General features: G+C 54.4%; 1 protein-coding gene across 1 annotated transcript; it reads left to right on the top strand.

Annotated features, from left to right (window-relative positions):
• Window positions 1-2639: 2639 nt before the first annotated feature.
• Window positions 2640-16142, top strand: FXYD6 (FXYD domain containing ion transport regulator 6). The gene is made up of 13 exons (XM_058194653.1): window positions 2640-6003; window positions 8254-8321; window positions 8579-8617; window positions 8710-8784; window positions 9247-9283; window positions 9956-10005; window positions 11187-11334; window positions 13991-14006; window positions 14116-14338; window positions 14638-14676; window positions 15365-15439; window positions 15695-15731; window positions 15826-16142. The coding sequence occupies exons 1-13, from the start codon at window positions 5945-5947 to the stop codon at window positions 15848-15850; spliced, it is 891 nt and encodes a 296-aa protein (XP_058050636.1). The 5' UTR covers window positions 2640-5944; the 3' UTR covers window positions 15851-16142.
• The last annotated feature ends 1445 nt before the right edge of the window (window positions 16143-17587 follow it).

Below are 17587 nucleotides of genomic sequence, written 5' to 3'. Positions count from 1 at the left end.
GAATAGGAGAACCGCAACTGACTAGCAGCAGTCACCTCAATCTCAGGCTTTAGGGGTGTGGGAGGAAAGGTTTGAAACCGGCGGATAGAGGGACCCAGGCAGTCAAGCAGCATCCCAGTTCACCCTCCTGCTTGCTTTTTGGACCTGACAAGCAAAGGCAGAGCCTTTGTGTGGGAAAAGAAAGATACGTCTCCAGGACTCCAGAAATTGCTTCAATACAGTCTCTCTTCTTCCCCAGTGAATAGTGGAATACTACTACCCTCTCCTCTGGGGAGTTGGGGTCAAGAATAGGGGTAAGGAAGGGGTCAGAAAGGAGCTCTGGAAACCAAGGCTTGTGAAGGAAGGGCAAAGCCGGAAGAGAAATGCTGGGCTTCTCCTTCCAATTCCTGAATGCACACATTTAATCTCCACAAATTGGGAGGTGACAAAGCATGAAACTCTGGGATGCAACCGCTTTAATGAAGGAAATGCTGCCTCTGCCCCCGCCTCCCCTGTCCTTGAGAGGGCTGGCTGGGGAGATATGGGCAGTGTTGTGCCCACAGGGCGGGGTATGCTGTGGGCAGGGCCAATGCCAGATTTTTGCTCCAGGTGGCTATTTTTGCTCCAGGTGGCTATTTTGCACCACCACCCAATGGGAGCATCCAGCTGACGAGTGGGTTCAGGGGCCACCCCGAAGCTATAGTTTGTTGATCTGCAAGGTTGGCTCAATGGCACCTAGACCAATTAACCTCCAACACAAATGGGTCAGGGATGAAGGACGCCCTTTTTTGGCTCCTGGAGATTCCAACCTAAGAGGAGGCAAACTTCCCAGCCCAGGGCTGGACCATGCAGGGGGAGCCTCCTCACTATCAGATAGCACCGCTGGCAACAGGTGGACTCAAAAGTATAAATCTGCCTCCCTTGCTGCTGCCCCCTCCCCGGCTGCAGGAAAGGTCCCTGCCGTTGTGGCTCGGAACAGTTCCCAGCGCAGAGAATGCAGGGAAGGCTACGTCCTGCCGCCCGGGTCCCTCCACCTCGGCTGTGGGACCAGGCCTTGCTCGAGAGCCTCACCTCAGAAGGCCTGGGCGAGGGGGCTCCCAGCGCGGCCGCCCGTGCTGACATCACATGCGGAGGGAGGGGAGAGACCCCCGACCCCACCCGGGCACGTTGAGCGCAGCCAGCAGCCGCCCGCCTTTCCTCCGTGCGCGCTCTCGGCTCTCCGCTTTCGCCTCGCGAGCGCCTGCCTCGCTTCCCAGCCGAGAGCGGCCATGCCCGAGCCCCTGGCACGCCCAGCCCTGGTCAGCCGCGAGGGGACGCGGGCTTGAGCCGACCCACAGCCGGGAGGCAGGAGACGCCCAGCCTGCTGCGCGGCCCTTCCCTCTGCGGACGCCCCCTGCCCGGGAAGCCCCCCGAGGGGAAGGTAGGCGGCGAGACGGGAGCAGCCAGACGGCCGGCACCAACGGCCTCGCCCTTTCCTACACTCGGCCGGTGGAATGGTCCAAGGCGGCCACTCTGGGCGGCGGGGGCCCGCCGTTTCCCGCGTCCGAGCGCCTTTCTTCCGGGGAGCCGCTGTGGAAGGGGACTCGCAGCTTCGCTGGGAAGCGGCTTCTGGGCGCGTACAGCCTGCTGTCGGTTCGCTTCTCGAGCACAGTCGGGCGGCGAGGGGTGGCGGACCTGCCGGGCAGGCGGCTTTTTCTCGGGGAGAGGGACGCTGTTCTTCGCCCTCTGCCCTTCTGCCTTGCTGACGGCAGCCCCCGCCCTTGCTCCAGCGCCCGCCCGCCCGCCCGGCGTCTCGCGCACTGCCTGTTCACGGTGGGTCTGGCTGGCCATCGGCTTTCCGGTAACCGCGGGCTGCCACGGGGTTGCCTGGTTACCGCTCTTCTCCCGCCGGGGAACGCCAGGACGCCTCGCCGGGGCTGACCCTCCCTGCCCGTCTGCCACGACGTGCCCGGCGGGAAACCGCGCGCTCTTCCCCGCGGTAGTCGGGGCGCCGCGGCGGACTCTCGCCCGCCCCTCGGAGTCGCGCGGTTCGGCCCTGGGGAGGCGGCTACTCTCGGCCCGCGGCCCCTGTGCCAGCACTCCCGGAGCACCTAGCTTGCTTTCGGGAGGGGCGGCGGGCTCTGTGCCGGGCGGGGCGCGCTTTGTTTACCAGCCCTGCGATTGAGGGCGGGGCGGGGCGGAGCCGCCGCCTTCACGCGCAAACCATCTCGCGCAGCCCCTTCCCAGCGTTGCGCAGGCGCAATGTTGGCCATGCTGGGCTGCGTCGGGCTTTTAGGTCAGGTCTCTTCTATATTTGGAAAAGAATCACCGTCTCCGTCCCCCTTCCTCCTCCCAACCGCTGGGAAGCAGCCGTGGCGCGGGTCGCCCACCAGGCAGTTGGCTTGGATGCCTAACCAGAAACGGGCGGGTGGTTTCGTCGGCCTCCGGAATGAAAGCGAAGGAAGGGCAGGCGTGCATCCTCGCCATAAGCGCCGCCCTTCAAGGGGCGCAAAGGGCGCCTGGAGGGTGTGGGAGAAGCTCTCAAGGTCGCCCCGGCCCGGAACTCCCTCACTTCCACCTATGCAGGTGGCCTTGCAAACATCTACGGGGTGTGTGTGTTGTTATTGCAAAATCACAACCTGAAGGGCAGTTGGCATCCTTAAGAGAGAGAACGGGTGAGATTCTGACATCCTCTTGAGACTCTCTTGGTCTCCACCCACGGAAATGGCTGTGGGGCAGCACAGGGAGATTTCCCACACTTGCCCTCCTGCCTTGGAATAATGCTGAGAGAGCGGTGAGAGATGCACTTGCTTCAGATGTGAACTCTGCCCTCTTTATCTGCTCAGAGGACCCGCAGCCCACCAGCTGCCATAATTCTTGAAAGCACAGTATGATTCGGACCCCTCTTGGCCAAAGGAAGGGGAGGGAAGGCTTGTGGTCAGAACCTGACAGTGCTGTCCCTTCAGGAGGCTCCAGGGCAGGGAGGAGGTCTCCTAGCTGCTGACCTCTGCAGCACAGCCTGCCAGACGGCAGCTCCTTTGAGGGGAAGGGTGCCTCCACCAGGTTGATCAATCTCCTGGTTTTGGAATAGCTGCATGCGTGCCATAGTTAATGCCAACTGCACAACAGATTTTTAATCTGCTTGGTGGTGGTGTTATGCACCGGCTTAAGAGGGCTGTTTGGTCAGGGACAGAATGGAGGGCTTCCTGCTCTGAGATGAATAGATTTCCTTGCAAGTGCACCCATCTCTACCCCCCCCCCCGCTTCTTCCATTTTGTAAGTCTTTGTGGTACTTACAAAATCACATTTATCTCTTCATATGCTCATCCTTTTTCTAGTTCAAGTTTCGTCAGAAACTTCTGTAGAAGATTTTGGAGCACTTTCACCTGAATTTACCTTTAATTGACCAAGTGTCATCTCCTGTGGCTCTACAAGATGATAACTTCATCTTGGTCTTCCTGAAACAGATTCTAGATCAGTGATGGCTAACCTTTTCTGGACTGTTTGCCCGAAGCGCCATGCCCGAACTCCCAAAATGCAATGTGCATGCACCCCCACGCATGCATCCCACCCCTGCAAGTGCTCCACCCCCCTGTGCATGTGTGCGCAGCCCCCCCACTCCCTGCCCCCTGTGCATGTACGGCAGAGACCCGACCAGCTGGCTGGCAGGAGGCATGCATATGCAGGGCAGAGCTGAACTGGGGCAACAGCTCATATGCCCACAGAGAGCGCGCTGCGTGCCACAGGTTCGCCAACACTTCTAGATAACAGTTGGAAACTTTGGCCATGGCCATGCCTTCACTGTTTTGCATGAACTGCCTGCTTCAGGCTATGTAACAGCAGCTCATTGAGGTGAAGGTCAGGGCTTTGACTTAGCCTTTTCAAAACAAATTTCTTCTGCTTCAGTCACTCCATTGTAATTACTTGTGTGTTTAAGTTTATTGTCATGCTTTATGCCCCACATATATTTAAACTTCCTCTCGTGGACAGTGAACCAAAAATTGTGTTACAGAATTTCTTGGCGCAACTCCAAATCCATGATCTCTAGGATTGTGAGCCAATTGGGACGAGAGACTGCAAAGAGGCCCTATTGTGACAGTTCACTGTTGGGATGAGCTTCTTTGCTGGATTGCGTTGTTTCGTTTTTCCCTAACATAAAAAAGTTCCACTTCCATCCTGTTTGTCCACAGAGCATTGTGGTCTTCAATTTGAGATGGTTGTTTTGTGGAAAGCATTGTTTCCTCCCTGGCTTCCTCCTGGGCACACAACTCTCGTTTCTTTGATGGTGAACTCATGGCCAGGATTAGTGGAGAAGGCAAGCCTGGCCTGCAAATGCTTTACTGTTACCGTTGGGTTTTTTGCAGCCTCTGGGTTATTGTATGCTTTGCTCTTAGGTGATCTTTTTTTTTTTTTGGGGGGGGGGGAGGTCTATTCCTGATTTTCTCAATTTGAGCACTGTTTCCCTGACCATGAATTGATAAAGGCCAAAGTCCTTAGGATTTACTCTGTTTCCCTTTCTAGACTGTTGAGCATTGCCAGACCTTTCCCTGGGATCTGCAGAGCAGGGGTAAAATGCTACCAGTTCACACCAGTTCAGGTGAACCGGTAATAAAAAAAAGCTGCCAGTTTTTCCAAACAGGTATTTTTGATGATCAGCTGTACCTCGCGATTTACATTCGCTAGAAAGCAAGAAATCCTGATTTCTAGCAAATATAAATTGCACGGCACAGCTGTCCCTCCCCCTCACTGTTCTACTTACCTTGTTGTAAGCCTCCTTTTCCCATGTGAAGCATTTGGTGTGCACTGCATGCGTATGCAGTGTGCATTAGGTGTGCACTGCGCATGCGGCAAGTGCAGCGTGCTTTTGGTGCGCGCTGCACATGCGTACTGTGCATGCACAGGCAGTGAACTGGTGGCAATCCACGGAGGATTTCTGTTGTGTCTTGCCCGCTCTCACAGCAGCCGGGGCCTTCTTATCTGCTCCCGAACACGGAGGAATGTATGCCTCCCGGCCCCAGTCCTGGCTCCATGCCCAGACAAGCTGAAGAGGAGGGGGCACCTCCCGGTCCCAGCCCTGGCTCCATGCCCAGACAAGCTGCAGAGGAGGGAGCACCCCCCGGCCCCAGCCCTGGCTCCATGCCCAGGCAAACGGAGCAGCTAGACCCCTCCCCCTCCTCCACAGCATGTGAGCCTGAGGAAGGTTTATTTCCAACAGCTGCTGATTGGAGTGACCCTCGCATCAGAAGACTGGATAGGCGGAGGCAACAGAAGGAAGGGAGGGGCAGGCCTTAATGAGTGCTGAGTCATGGAGCCACACCCCATGGCCTATATAAAGGATCTGCTTTCTGGCAGTCTCTGAGTCAGGCAAAGTCGAACTTATCTTGCTGAAGTCACTTTCTGGTCTTCTGCCTGCTCTGAGGACTTTGCTAGGACTTTGGGCAGAGCTGCAGAGGCAAGCCTGATTCGGATTTCCCTGACCCGGCTGTCAGCGGAGGAGTGGGACACGACAATTTCACTTCCCCTGCATCTGTGTTCTGAGGAACAGACTCTGATGGTGGCAATCAGTGTTGGAAATATAGGGGGTTTTATAGGGGGTGAAGCCCTCGGACTCACATCTGACTGTCATTGAGTAGAATCACTAACCCAATTTACCCCCATAACAGAGTGTGGATTATCTTAGGGCTTTATATACTTTTTCCAGCAAAGACTGTGAAGTGTTGTGACCCAGGCCCAAGTAGGTAGTAGTAAACGCTATCAGTTCAAAAACAAACAGACTTTATTAGAGTTGCTGGTCCCACCAGGGTTTTTAAGTGACGACTACCTGTAATAAGATGCTGATGAAGGTCTGGGGGTTCTCAAGGATTACCGTAAAGGGTCCCCAAATGTTTGGTTGTGGCTGAGCTGTTCCTACTTGCTGGGAGCCGTTTTGAGGCTGAGATGAACATCAGAACAGAAGTCGCACTTTCCTGGATTGGACATCTGGCTCATGGAGTCCATCAACCAGTGCTCCCAGGAAGCTTTGCAGCCCCCAGGAAAATACTTTAGGTCAGTTTTCCTCAACCCGGGCAATTTTAAGATAGATGGACTTCAATGCCAGGAATTCCCCAGCCAAGAGTTGAAAGTTGCTGGGGTTCAGAAATGCCACTCTAGGTCAATACTCAGTGATCCAGGGACTTTCATGAATCAGTCAATCCTTTTTTAATGCTAGAGAAACTTACCCAGCGTCACATCTCATGATAGCAAATTCCAAAATTTAATAATGTATTGTGTTAAAAAATTTGAAACTGAGATGGATGGTACCTAAAACTGACAAACAAGAAATAAATAACATCCTCGGAAAATTTTAGCTTTTGTGGCAATCATGTTTTAAAGAAGCATTCCCTGTTTTCTGCTAGAAACTGCAATAATGCAAAACTTTCATGATTCCTCCAAGGTTTCTGGAAGGAAAACAGCAGCAGCCTGGCAGGGTGGATCCCTGGGTACGCTGTGGTTAGATATGCAGTATTGCAGGCAAACTCTGCCCACAGCCTGGAGTTCAATCCTGATGGGGCGCAAGATTGGCTCAGCCTTCCATCCTTCCGAGGTCTGTAAAATGGGGATTCAGACTGTTGGAGGTGAATAGGCTGGCTCTGTAAACCACCCAGAGAGTGCTGTAAACCACTGTGTACAAGTTTAAGTGCTATTGCTATTGGTATCACTCAAGGTCAGTTAGGTATTATTGATTTTAATGAATTTTAAAGACTACTTTTATTAACATCTCCCCTGATGAAATGTTCCAGAGCAATCAAACGTTCACCCACTCCTTTGTGCCATTTTGGAAGAGCCTCTCTGCCAGCAATCAACATCCAGATGAGCATGGATTAATTCCAAGATTAACATCAGACTAACAATCAAGTAAACAATACCCCAATCAAGAAATTATCAAACAAACCAACCAATCATAAACAGCCCAACCAAACAATCTCATAAGACTTTTCCCACTAACAGAACACTAACAGAACAGGGGTGTCAAACTCGTGGCCCGCAGGCTGGATATGTCGTACTGGCCCCACCCCCACCTGGTTTAGCAAAGGGAAAAAGTCCTGATAGGTCACGTGATGCTGCTGTGACAATGCGAGTTTGACACCCCTGCAGTAGAACATAAACTGGGCAAATACCACTCCTTACTAGCACCGATGATGTTACCTAGTTTGAGTAATGAAACATCTGCAAGAAAACAGCTGAGCTCAGAGAGTGCCCAAACCCCCTCATTTCACCCCTGAGCTGCAACTATTTTCCTTTATTGATCTATGCAAAATATTGCATTGCTTGCTAACCCTTGTGCTGTAGGGGCCTGGTAATAGGGAAGGGTGGGTCAGATTGAGGCAATTGAAGGTTGTTGGTGGGTTCCCCATAACTACCTATGGAATGTGCCCGAGAGCTACTGCCTGTTCAGGCCCATTACACAGAGAACACTTATTGGAGGCCAAGGACACAAGCAGTCAGACTTTTCAGGCAATCCCTGAAGTGAGCTGTGTGTGTGTGTGTGTGGGGGGTTTGACAACAATTGCCTTTGGGCTGGGTGCCCTTTGGGAAGGCCTTGCTGCAGCACACGAGGGTCCTTGTGCTGCCCCTTTCTTGGTTGTCTTGCAGCAGTAGCTGTGCTGAGCTCTGCCCTGTATTTTGGGTGGGGATCCAGAGGGAGGTAGGCAGGCAGCTGGAGGAGCAGAATGTGCTGCTTGCTGAGCTGAGAAGTGACCTGGGTCTGGAGAGAGGTGTCCTCTGGAGGATGCCTCTCTCTGTGTAGGAATCTCTTTGGAGGTGGGGGAAGGGACGGTGGCTCAGATTTGGTTCCCTGCCTTGCTGAGCCAGGAGACTTCTATGGGTTGAGGCAAAGTGAGAAAAGGTGGCTGGTGGTGGAGATGCCCTGGTCTCCAGTATGTGACCCACATGAACAACAGAAGAAAGTCAGGGGTTTCCCTGGACCAGGGATTCTCTGCCAGAGAGCTTGGGCAACAGGCTTCCCTTGGCCTGAGCTGCAAACCAGTCCATCTTGTCAGGATCCAGCCAGGCTGGTTTCTTAGCAAGAGGAGATTATTGAGAAGTGAGCTGTGCGGACAGGAAATCACAGTTCTGCACGTGGGGATCCAAAACACGGTCCCCACATGCCAAGTGCAGCTGGATTGTGAGGTGGTTTTGGAAAGTCCCCCTGATATTCTGAGCCCAGGATCCCTGAGTAGACTTTTCTCCTCCCCTGGGTCACCAGGAAACGGGTCCCTGGGGCTGCCTGATGTGCCCTCTTTCTGTCTCCTGCAGCACAGCCATGATGGGAGGCAGCCTGCTTTTTCTCTGCTCTTTCCTAGTTCCAGTGATCTTGGCAGAGGGTATGTATAGCTTGAGGGGGGTATGTCCCTCCAGGGTCTGTGCCTCAGTCTACTCTTGTGGCAACTGCTGGGGAGGGATAGATTTGGGTGGTTTCCTTGCATGCACTGTGAAGTCAGGACAGAGGTTGAGGTCCAGAATCTGGTCCTCTCTGGCTGCGTTTCTTGGCACATGCAGAGGAGGAGGAGGAGGACTTGGCTCCCCTCTTGCACTGCCCACAGAACTGCCACATTATGGATGTTTTGTTTGCTCTTTCCAGCAACTGAGCAAGAGAAAGAAAAGGATCCCTTCAACTACGGTGAGACACAAACACCTTTATCTGACCCTCTCCAATATTTCTGAGCATTGCTGCAACCTCACTTCCCTTTGGTCTTCCCCATTCCCCTCCAGACTACCAGACCCTGCGGATTGGCGGCCTGACCTTTGCCGTGGTTTTCTTCACACTCGGGATCCTGCTCATTCTGAGTAAGTGAACTCTGGATTAAGGGCAGGAATGCTATTTGCCAAGAGCCCCAGTTTCCCTGGTGCAGGAAAGGAAGCCAAGTGGCGATGGCCTGCCTTCCCTGCGTATTCCGGCCAAGCTGAGGCTGTGGCAGGAAAGGTGCCCCAGGCAATAGAGTTTTCATCACCCTCTCTGTCCACACCAAAAGAAAGAGATTGAAACAGGAAGCAGTGGACAGCAGTGAAGAGGAAGGCCAGTAGTTTGTGCACAAGGCAGCTGCTTTGTCAAGTCCCCCCTCCAGCTCAGCATCTGGCCTGCTCTGCCATGGTGGGAGATGTACCCATTGTCAAGGTTCCATTGGTGGAATTTTATTATTGGAGTTGCCACCCATGACACCCGGAGAGTCATGGCAGACAAGGCTTCTCCAATGTCCCCCACCCAGAGCCATCTCCTTTTGCCTCACGTTGCCATGTCTTTACCCCCAGGCAGGCGATGCAGGTGCAGCTTCAACACAAAGGCCAGGTAGGTGAGGAGGCTTTGCTTCCTGGCTGTCCTTCCCTCCTAACCCTAACCCTAGCCCTAGCCCTAGCCCTAGCCCTAGCCCTAGCCCTAGCCCTAGCCCTAGCCCTAGCCCTAGCCCTAGCCCTAGCCCTAGCCCTAGCCCTAGCCCTAGCCCTAGCCCTAGCCCTAGCCCTAGCCCTAGCCTGAACCCTAGCTCTAGCCCTAATCCTGTCCCTAGCCCTAGCCCTAGCCCCAGCCCTAGCCTGAACCCTAACCCTAGCCCGAACCCTAGCTCTAGCCCTAACCCTGGCCCTAGGCCTAGCCCTAGCCCTAACCCTGGCCCTAACCCTAGCCCGAACCTGAACCCAAACCCGAACCCTAGCTCTAGCCCTAACTTGAGCCCGAACCTTAGCCCTAACCTGAGCCCTAGCCCTAGCCCTAGCCCTAGCCCTAGCCCTAGCCTAGCCTAGCCCTGGCCCTAGGCTAGCCCTAGCCCTAACCCTGGCCCTAACCCTAGCCCGAACCTGAACCCAAACCCGAACCCTAGCTCTAGCCCTAACTTGAGCCCGAACCTTAGCCCTAACCTGAGCCCTAGCCCTAGCCCTAGCCCTAGCCCTAGCCCTAACCCTAACCCATTGCCCCCTCTGGGAAGTGGGAAGGCGGTGACGCCTCCTGTCTGCTCTTGTTCTGCAGGGCTCCTGGTGATGAGGAAGTGCAGGCTGAGAACCTGATTGCTTCAAACGGTAAGGCTTGGCTAGGCCCTGCCCTCATTCAGGGGGAGATTTTATGGCCCCAGAAGGGGGCAAAGGGTTTGTGGGGCCCATTCAGTCTTCCACCTTTCTTCCCTGCCCCCACCGTGTTTGTGCCCTGCCCTCAGTGCCACTGGAACAGGAGAGGAGCCTGCATAGTGTGCTTCGTCTGCACAGAGGGTGGTCTGGCCTCCTGGAGGGAGCTTCCCCTTTCCTGTGGCTGGGAGGGAGGGACCAGGTCCAGCAGAGCAGCCCTCCTGTATGGGCCATGGGAACTTGATCCATGGGAGAGAAAAGCATCAAAGGTGGTTTTTTGCAGCGGCTCCAGCAGCACCAGAGAAAGCAGAGAACTGAAGTGAAGGTGTGCAGGTGAGTTTTCAGAAAGGGAAGAGAGTGTATGTGTGGGTGGGTGGGTGGGTGGGTGGGCATGTTGAATGGCAGAAACGAGCAAATCTTGCCAAACTGAAAATTCAGGGACTGTCCTGGGAAGGAGAGAAGAGCAGCTGACTGAAAAAACAGGATGGACAAAGAAGCCTGAACCTTTTGGGAAATTTGCATGAAAAGTGATCTTGGCTTTCTCTCAAGAATGGCTACAGTTGGTGAGCCTTTGTAAAATGGGGCTCTTGTTGTTTTAAATGTGGTTTTAAACCAGATGTACCTTCATGTGCTGCAGGGGGTCTTTCTCTTTTGCCACTATCTCCTTCTCTTCTTCAGCAAAGGAGAGCTGACCCTGGATCGATAAATTCCAAATGCAAACCAGATGAAGGGACATGGAGGTGATGCCCCCTGGTCCTCTAAGGGAATGTTGACATTTTGGTGTCCATGTTGGCCTCTGCCCTGGAAAATCAGCCCTCTACTTAACTATTCCCCACCAAATCCTTGTCTGATTGCATAATGTTCACCTGTCATTTACATGGTCGTGGCCTTGATGTCGTCCTTGTGCAACTGTTTCCTCTGTAACCCCCCCCCTCTCCTCCCCCATGCTTGTTTGATATTCTGACCCTCCCAGGTGAAGACTGGGCCAGCTCTGCCTTGATGTGCACAAAGGCTGTGGCTGCCCCCCCCAAGCCGAAACAAGGACTGGACTGAGGAAAGGGAGTTTGGCATCTTGATGGTGTTCAATCTTGGCAGTAGCGGCCCCCCTCCCCTCGCCCTCTGGCCCTTCTTCTTGCCAGGTGGAGTCTGGTCCCTCCAGAAGCTGCTTGTCAGCAAGGCCATAATGGGCCGTGCCTGGTGTCCCTCAGGCCAGCCAGCCACAGGGCCAGGAAAGAAGCTGGAATGGGAGGGGCTCTTCTTGGAAGTCTTCACTTGGCTCCCCAGGAGGTGAAGAGGGTAGTTTGGCAGGGTACCTTTTTCCTGGGGTGGAGATCTGCTGACAGGGGGGATGGGGGGGCAGGTATTAACTTTTTTGCAAGGCCTTCATAGAGTGGGGTGAGGTGATTCCTGTTACCATTGACTTAATTGGGATAGGGCATTAGTTCTGCCAAGTTCACACCTCTGCATGTTGCAACACAATATCCTGCAAGATTTTGGGTGCCCTTGGATTCTTAACTCTAAAGTGCTTGGCAGAATTGGCAACAGAATTCAGAACAGGAAAGCATGAGAAGTTCAGTTCCAAGATGGTTTCCATTGGAAGGCCAGAGAGGAGCAAAGGCTCTTCCAGATGAAGGTGGGAAGTGGGTTTGGCCTGACCTTAATGCCGTCTTCCCCAGCCCTAGAACCCACCCACCCCCAAATGCAGAAGGCTCCCCTGGTTACTTCTCATCTTATGCAGCCACCTGATCAGATGCTGCCAGTTGAGGAGAGCAGAAGAGGAGCCAACCCTTTCTCTTCCTCCCCCTCCCCAGTCTTGTCTTTGCTGTGGTTGCCACACCTTCTGTATTGCCATGTGACTCTATTGTCTCTGTAATGTGCAGTAGGTAACAACCATTGAAAACATCTGTGTACAAATGTAACTCCAAAACCCAAGCCATGGTTGTGCATTCACTTGGTGTAGGCTCTCCTACTGTGTGGCTATGATAAAGGACTCCCACATGTTTGTGCTGTAAGAGAAGCATCAAATAAAATATTGTTTCTATTTCAGTGCCTCAGTGTTCTCCTGCAATGTATGAGGGGTCCTTAGGAGGGCTCTGTGAATAAGGAGGAGTTGGGTTTCCTGCACTTCCAGTGCCCGTGGTCCCTTCAGCCCATGCCCTTTTCCTGTTTGCAAAGGAAAAATGCATTGGTTCTCTATTTCTCTTTCTCTCCCTCTCCCCCCTCCCCTCTCTCTCTCCCTCCCACCCATCATCCATCCATCCAATCTCTGTCATCCATCATACCCCCCCCTCTCTCTCTGTCTCTTCTATCATCAAGAAAGGCTGAACAAATAGTGAGATTTGCAAGTAGGGGGCAGCCCCAGTTGCCAGTCACAAAAGTTGGGAAGCAGCAGCTGTTTATGTCTGGCCAACTTAGGTGATGTGGCCTTTGGGGAGGGCTGCTGTCCCCTTCAGATGGGATGTCATCAGAGAGCACAATCCCACAAAATCTGAACAAAATACAGGGTGGGGGGATGAGGTGGCGGGGGAGATTTCCTGCCTGTGACTCAAGTGTGCTGAAAAGAAGGCAGGGTGGTAAATGCCCCTTCCTGGGGGTGTGGCCTCTTGAGTGGAATCTCCACCATTGGAATGTCAAGTGGGCAGCCAAGAAAGGACCCCAAGGAGGTCGTTCCGCTGAATGGGTTGATGGCCAGAGAGCCATCAGAGGGCGTTTCTGGTTGACCTTGGGGAAATCCCTCAACTTGGCTTCCTGGGGTGCAGGTTGCGTTAGTCTCCTTTAGGGATTTCCCTGTAATGTCAGAGCAGCAGCCAGACATCAAAAAGCATTTTCTGGCATCTGAAAGATATAGGTGGATTATTGCAGATGTTTCAGGGGATCACAACCAATGGAAAAATAAACACGTTGGAGAACTTCAAAAGCCACATGACTTGGTTGCTAGGGAAAGACTTTGCAACGGCACCTGTGCTTGGACCCCACAAATTTTACAGCTGATTGTTTTAAGCCTTTCTGCATGCTACAGCAAACATTGAAAGCCACAAGCTAGTGCCACAAAACCTTCCATTGGAATAGGAGCCTTGCTCAGGACCTTGCTTCTGAAGGACCCCCAGAAAAGGCCAACCAAGAGGGAAGCTCCAAGGACAGTGCAACGGCTGACTCTGCCAGTCCATCCCTCTGGCTGCCTCATTCTCTATGAGAGCGGGAGGGAAGGAGGGGGAGAGAGAGAGAGAGAGAGAACACACTTTGCTTCTGGGATGGGAGACAGCTCCAGCTGTTTGGCTTTGGAGTACTCCATGTGCTTCATTGACAGGGAGACCAGTCCGGATGGAGACTGCTGCAATGTGATACCATGGGGAGGGGGGAGAAGCTCCCCAAAAGAAGGTGGGCTTCAGTACCTCCAGTCTGTGAGGAACAGATCAGCTCAATGCAGGCAGAAAGACCTGTGTCCAAAGACCAGGACTGAGCCATCTGCTCATTTGGGAGTGGATGGTGGCAGGCAAAAGTGGCCGGAGGTCTCTCCTACCCCAACTGGACCTCTAATTTACCTCCACCATAGCTGAGCCTCTCCTGTAACTCTGATGCCAATTCTGGGGCAGCCACCATTCCATGGGAGCAGCAGCAGGATGGAGCAGAGCAGAGTGGGGAGCCTTGGGTGGTCCAGGCCTTCACCTGTGCCTTGTTTTCAAGGAGACTGAGCCCTTCCAAAGGAGGGCAGCCTCCCCCAGGCTTTGCCTTGTGACTGGGATAAACATTACGGGCAGCTGGTTAATGTTTCATGAGGTATTTGTCCTCCGTGCTCCCCATTACAATGGGTGTGTGTGGTCATGGCTGCTCTGACAGTCCATATCGGAGCCAGACAGGCTGGAAAAGGGTAGGTGGTCCAGGTTCTTCACAGCTGGAGAAAAAATACCCCTTCCACCAGCCCCCCTCCCATTTCCTCCAACAGAAAGCCAGAGGAGAGTGTAACTCCGATCTTCTGATCCAGCCCACTTGGAGGGCCGAGCCGGCCAAATGCGACCGTGACTCTGCCTTGGAAAGGCAGGCCCAGATTCTGCTCACAGGGGGCACTAGCCCTGGGGCAGAGGTGAGGAGGGAGCGTTGGAGAGCTGGAAAAACCCCAGAAGAGGCGTCCCCATCAGACACGGGAGGGGGTCCTGCGGGCCCTCTATTTATTGCCCCGCGCAGTTGCTCTCCAGTCCTTTCCGTAGAAGGTCTGAGCGCTCCCAAGGGACGCGGGCAAAACCAGCAGGTGGCGCGATGGGACCGCTTCCTTTCTCCCCCACCGATGTGGCAAGTGGGTCTTTTCTTGTACTTGCCGCACGCACGGGGCGCGGGTGGCCGATTTCAGGCCGAGGGCATCTGCGTGGTCTTCCGAGTGCCTCCGGGCACCATCTTTCCTCGGCTGGGGTCCTCCGTGGGGTGGACAGCGTAGCCAGCAGTTTCGCAGTTGCTCCACCGGCCGGCTGGAAAGTTTGGGATGCCGAATGCGAAAGGCTCCGGAGCCCCGGTCGCAGCGTCTCGTCCTCGGAAACGCAGCCCCGCGACTACCCGGCTTCTGATTTGGTTTCTTTTCTCTCCCCCCGTTCCCGCCAGAAAATCTGCCAGAGACCGAGAAAGCCATATTTTCTTACGGTAAGAAGTGGCGAAAGGGCTGAGCCCAGAATCGGGCGGTGGAGGGAATTGGCCGCCTCCGCTGCCGCCCTGGCAGGGGCTCCAGAGAAAGGGGAGGCGGCCTTGCACTGCCCGGACTACGGTCAGTTAATACTAAGCCGTCTACGAAAGATCTCCGAGGGATTATACTATGAATAATAAGAACGGAACTGAGACGAGAGCGAGCACCTCTAAGACTTGTCCCTTCCCAAAATATTGATTTCGTTTCATTTCTATATCGCTTCCCTTTGAGCAAAACACAGTAAAACATGTTTACAATAGACAGATCAATAATATGGGAACACACTCCGACACAATTAAAAAACCATTAAAAAGGACGCCCCCACACCCCTCCCGCTTTCCAAGCCGCGGTCTCCGAGGACTAGCGAGTCTTTGGCCACCTTCCTTAAGCCTTGGCGGAGTCTCGCCTCACCTTGCCGCTCAGATCCACGCCCTGTCCTTCCCCTCCCCGCGAGTTTGATTCACGGCTTGTTTGGTAAGTAACCAGCCGGGGCATGCAGGAGGGGCAGCCAGTCGCCTGCAATTTTAGCGCGGGGTCCTTGCCCCGTCGCAACCAGAGGTAAACTCTGTGGCCGCCCCACCTCTCCCCCGCACTCCCCCCACCGCAGGCTCAGCCTCCGTGTATGCTGAGCGCTCCTTCTCTCCCCAGACTACGAGACCATCCGCCGCGGGGGGCTCATCTTCGCCGTGGCGGCCTTCCTGATAGGGCTCGCCATACTCTTCAGTAAGCGGCGGGGCGGGAGGGGGCGAGGGGGAGGTTCTGGCGACCTTTCCCGGGACCCAGGAAATTGGGCGAGAGTGCCTGGCTCGCCCCTTCTTCCGAGGAAAAAAGAACCGCTGTCCCCGTCTTCTCCGGTTTCGGGGTTACGCTTCAGCTCTCGGGAGCAGGCGGCAGGGAGGACATCGGGGCGGTCCGGCTGAACCCCCAATAGCTGCCCGTCCCGGGGGCTCCAGGTTTCACCAAGTTCTTTCGTTGTAGGTCGGCGGTTCCGCTGCGGAGGGAAGCAGCAGCGACGGTGAGTACCCCTGGCCCCATCATCCAAGATTCCCGGGCCCGGGGACTTTCCTGATCTCCGCCTGCTTTCCCCTCCCCCCACTCTGTCTCTCCAGACCCGGCGAAGTGAACGAACTGTGAGGCCGGCTCTGTCCAGCGCACCTTTCTGCGGGCCTCCGGAGGGGGCCAGGGAGTGCGGGCGGCCTAGCCGGCGGCTTTAGCACCAGTGGCGGCTGCTATGCCTCTTCCCTGCCGGAAATGAGAGGCTGCGGACCGCGCAGTTGCTCGGAAGGCTCAATGGGAAGCGTCTCCGGCCGCGCGTCCGGGGAAGCGACGAGCCTAAAGCTGCGCTTGGCTGCCGCCGTACCGCCTCTGGCCATGAAATAAAAGCGCCGCCTCCCAAGTCGGGTTTTAGCCTGAGAAAACCGGCTCCGCTTGATCATTGTGGCCATCCCAAGCGGGCGGCAGCTGCGACGTTTCTCCGACTGAGGCCTGCTCTCCGATAAGGGGAGCGGGATGTGGGGTCCCGGCCGACGGGCATGAAGAAGCGGGGGCTTTCCGTTCTTTAGCTGCGCTTGGTTTGGGGAAAGAGCTGCCAACCAGAAGAGGCCGGCGGCCTGTGTGTATGGGGGGGGGGCAGGGGGGGTTTCCCCTCAGCGGTCCAAGAGCAGAGTTCCGGGTTGAGGATGGCCGGACCGGCTTTCCTTCCATGGATGAAAGCAGAAGAGTTGAAAGGGGCAGCAAGTTTCCCCGAAGGAGGCGGGAGGATGTGTGTGTGAAGGTGGAGACGGGTATTCTGTATGCTACAATTCTTGAAAGAGCCTTGGGCCAGAAGACTATTTCCATCCTCCAAAGGTCTGAGCTGTGGGGATTATATCAGAACCCCAACACCTGCTGTGGCCTTTGATGCCATCTTAATGGGGCAGGCTTGATTTCATGGGCAGTCACACAGAGAGGGGGGGGGGTGATTCAGCCAGGATCTCTGCTTGCCATCTCTTTCTTTTGGCCTTTCTCCAGGACTGAATCCAGGTGCTTCCTCTGCCATCTTTGAGTTGGCACAAAAATAGACCTGCATAAAAGTTAGTGTCCCCATTGCCAATCACTATCCTGTCCCTTAGCCTGTTTCTGGGTCCTAATGGTTGGCTTTCTCCTGTAGCTTTGGTGCTCCCCCCACACCTTTGGTAAAAGAAACACCTCCTAGTCAGGAGAGGGCAGGAAGAGGGTGGGTGGACCTTTGGGACCCAGCTGGGCTCCTCAGGCAAAACTCAACTTGCTCTGTCTTGACCAAGAGGGCAGAAGGGAGAAACACTCCTAGGATGTTAAGATTCTGTGCAACCACAGAGTTCCAGTTATTATTGGGGCTTCTGTTTTCTGACCAGGCCAGTTTCAAAGTGCTGAATGTGGGGATGATGGAAGCTAGTGAGCCCCCCACCACCACCTTTCTCCTGGCTCTCAGTCATAGCACAACTTATCAAGAACCCAATGCTCCCTAGCCATGAATCAGTCGTTGGCCAATAGGGTATCCATGCTGTTCACATGTGGCATATTTGGCTGCTCCAAGTGAGACTTAAGTGGAACAGGAGCATACAGGATCTGGGAAGTGAGCGAAGGGTCAGGCTCCCCTTTTCTCATCATTCCTAAACTAAAGGAAACCCCAATATTCTGTAACAGAGATGGCCACAATCTTCCCTTGGATGCAACAGCTTTTGCAGCAATTGTTGTCTTTTAATGGAGGGGGTGGGGCATGAAGCCTTTTTGATAAGACAGGTATGGCTCTTGAAATGGAGGACACTGAGTGAATGGCCCACTTGTATACAAGGGAAGAGCTGCACTTCAAAGAGCTCCACTAGAGGTCAGTGTAGGTTCATAATTTGTTCT

This window comes from Ahaetulla prasina, chromosome 9 (assembly GCF_028640845.1).
Source record: "Ahaetulla prasina isolate Xishuangbanna chromosome 9, ASM2864084v1, whole genome shotgun sequence".
Lineage (NCBI taxonomy): Eukaryota > Metazoa > Chordata > Lepidosauria > Squamata > Colubridae > Ahaetulla > Ahaetulla prasina.
This window is presented reverse-complemented; position numbering and strand designations above follow the sequence as displayed.

Excerpts from the sequence above, each read along its gene's own strand:
- FXYD6 (XM_058194653.1), top strand. The coding sequence starts at position 5,945 with ATGGAGTCCATCAACCAGTGCTCCCAGGAAGCTTTGCAGCCCCCAGGA. Across the intron at positions 8,618-8,709 it reads AAAGGATCCCTTCAACTACG|ACTACCAGACCCTGCGGATT; the intron begins GTGAGACACAAA and ends ATTCCCCTCCAG. Across the intron at positions 15,440-15,694 it reads AGGGCTCGCCATACTCTTCA|GTCGGCGGTTCCGCTGCGGA; the intron begins GTAAGCGGCGGG and ends CTTTCGTTGTAG.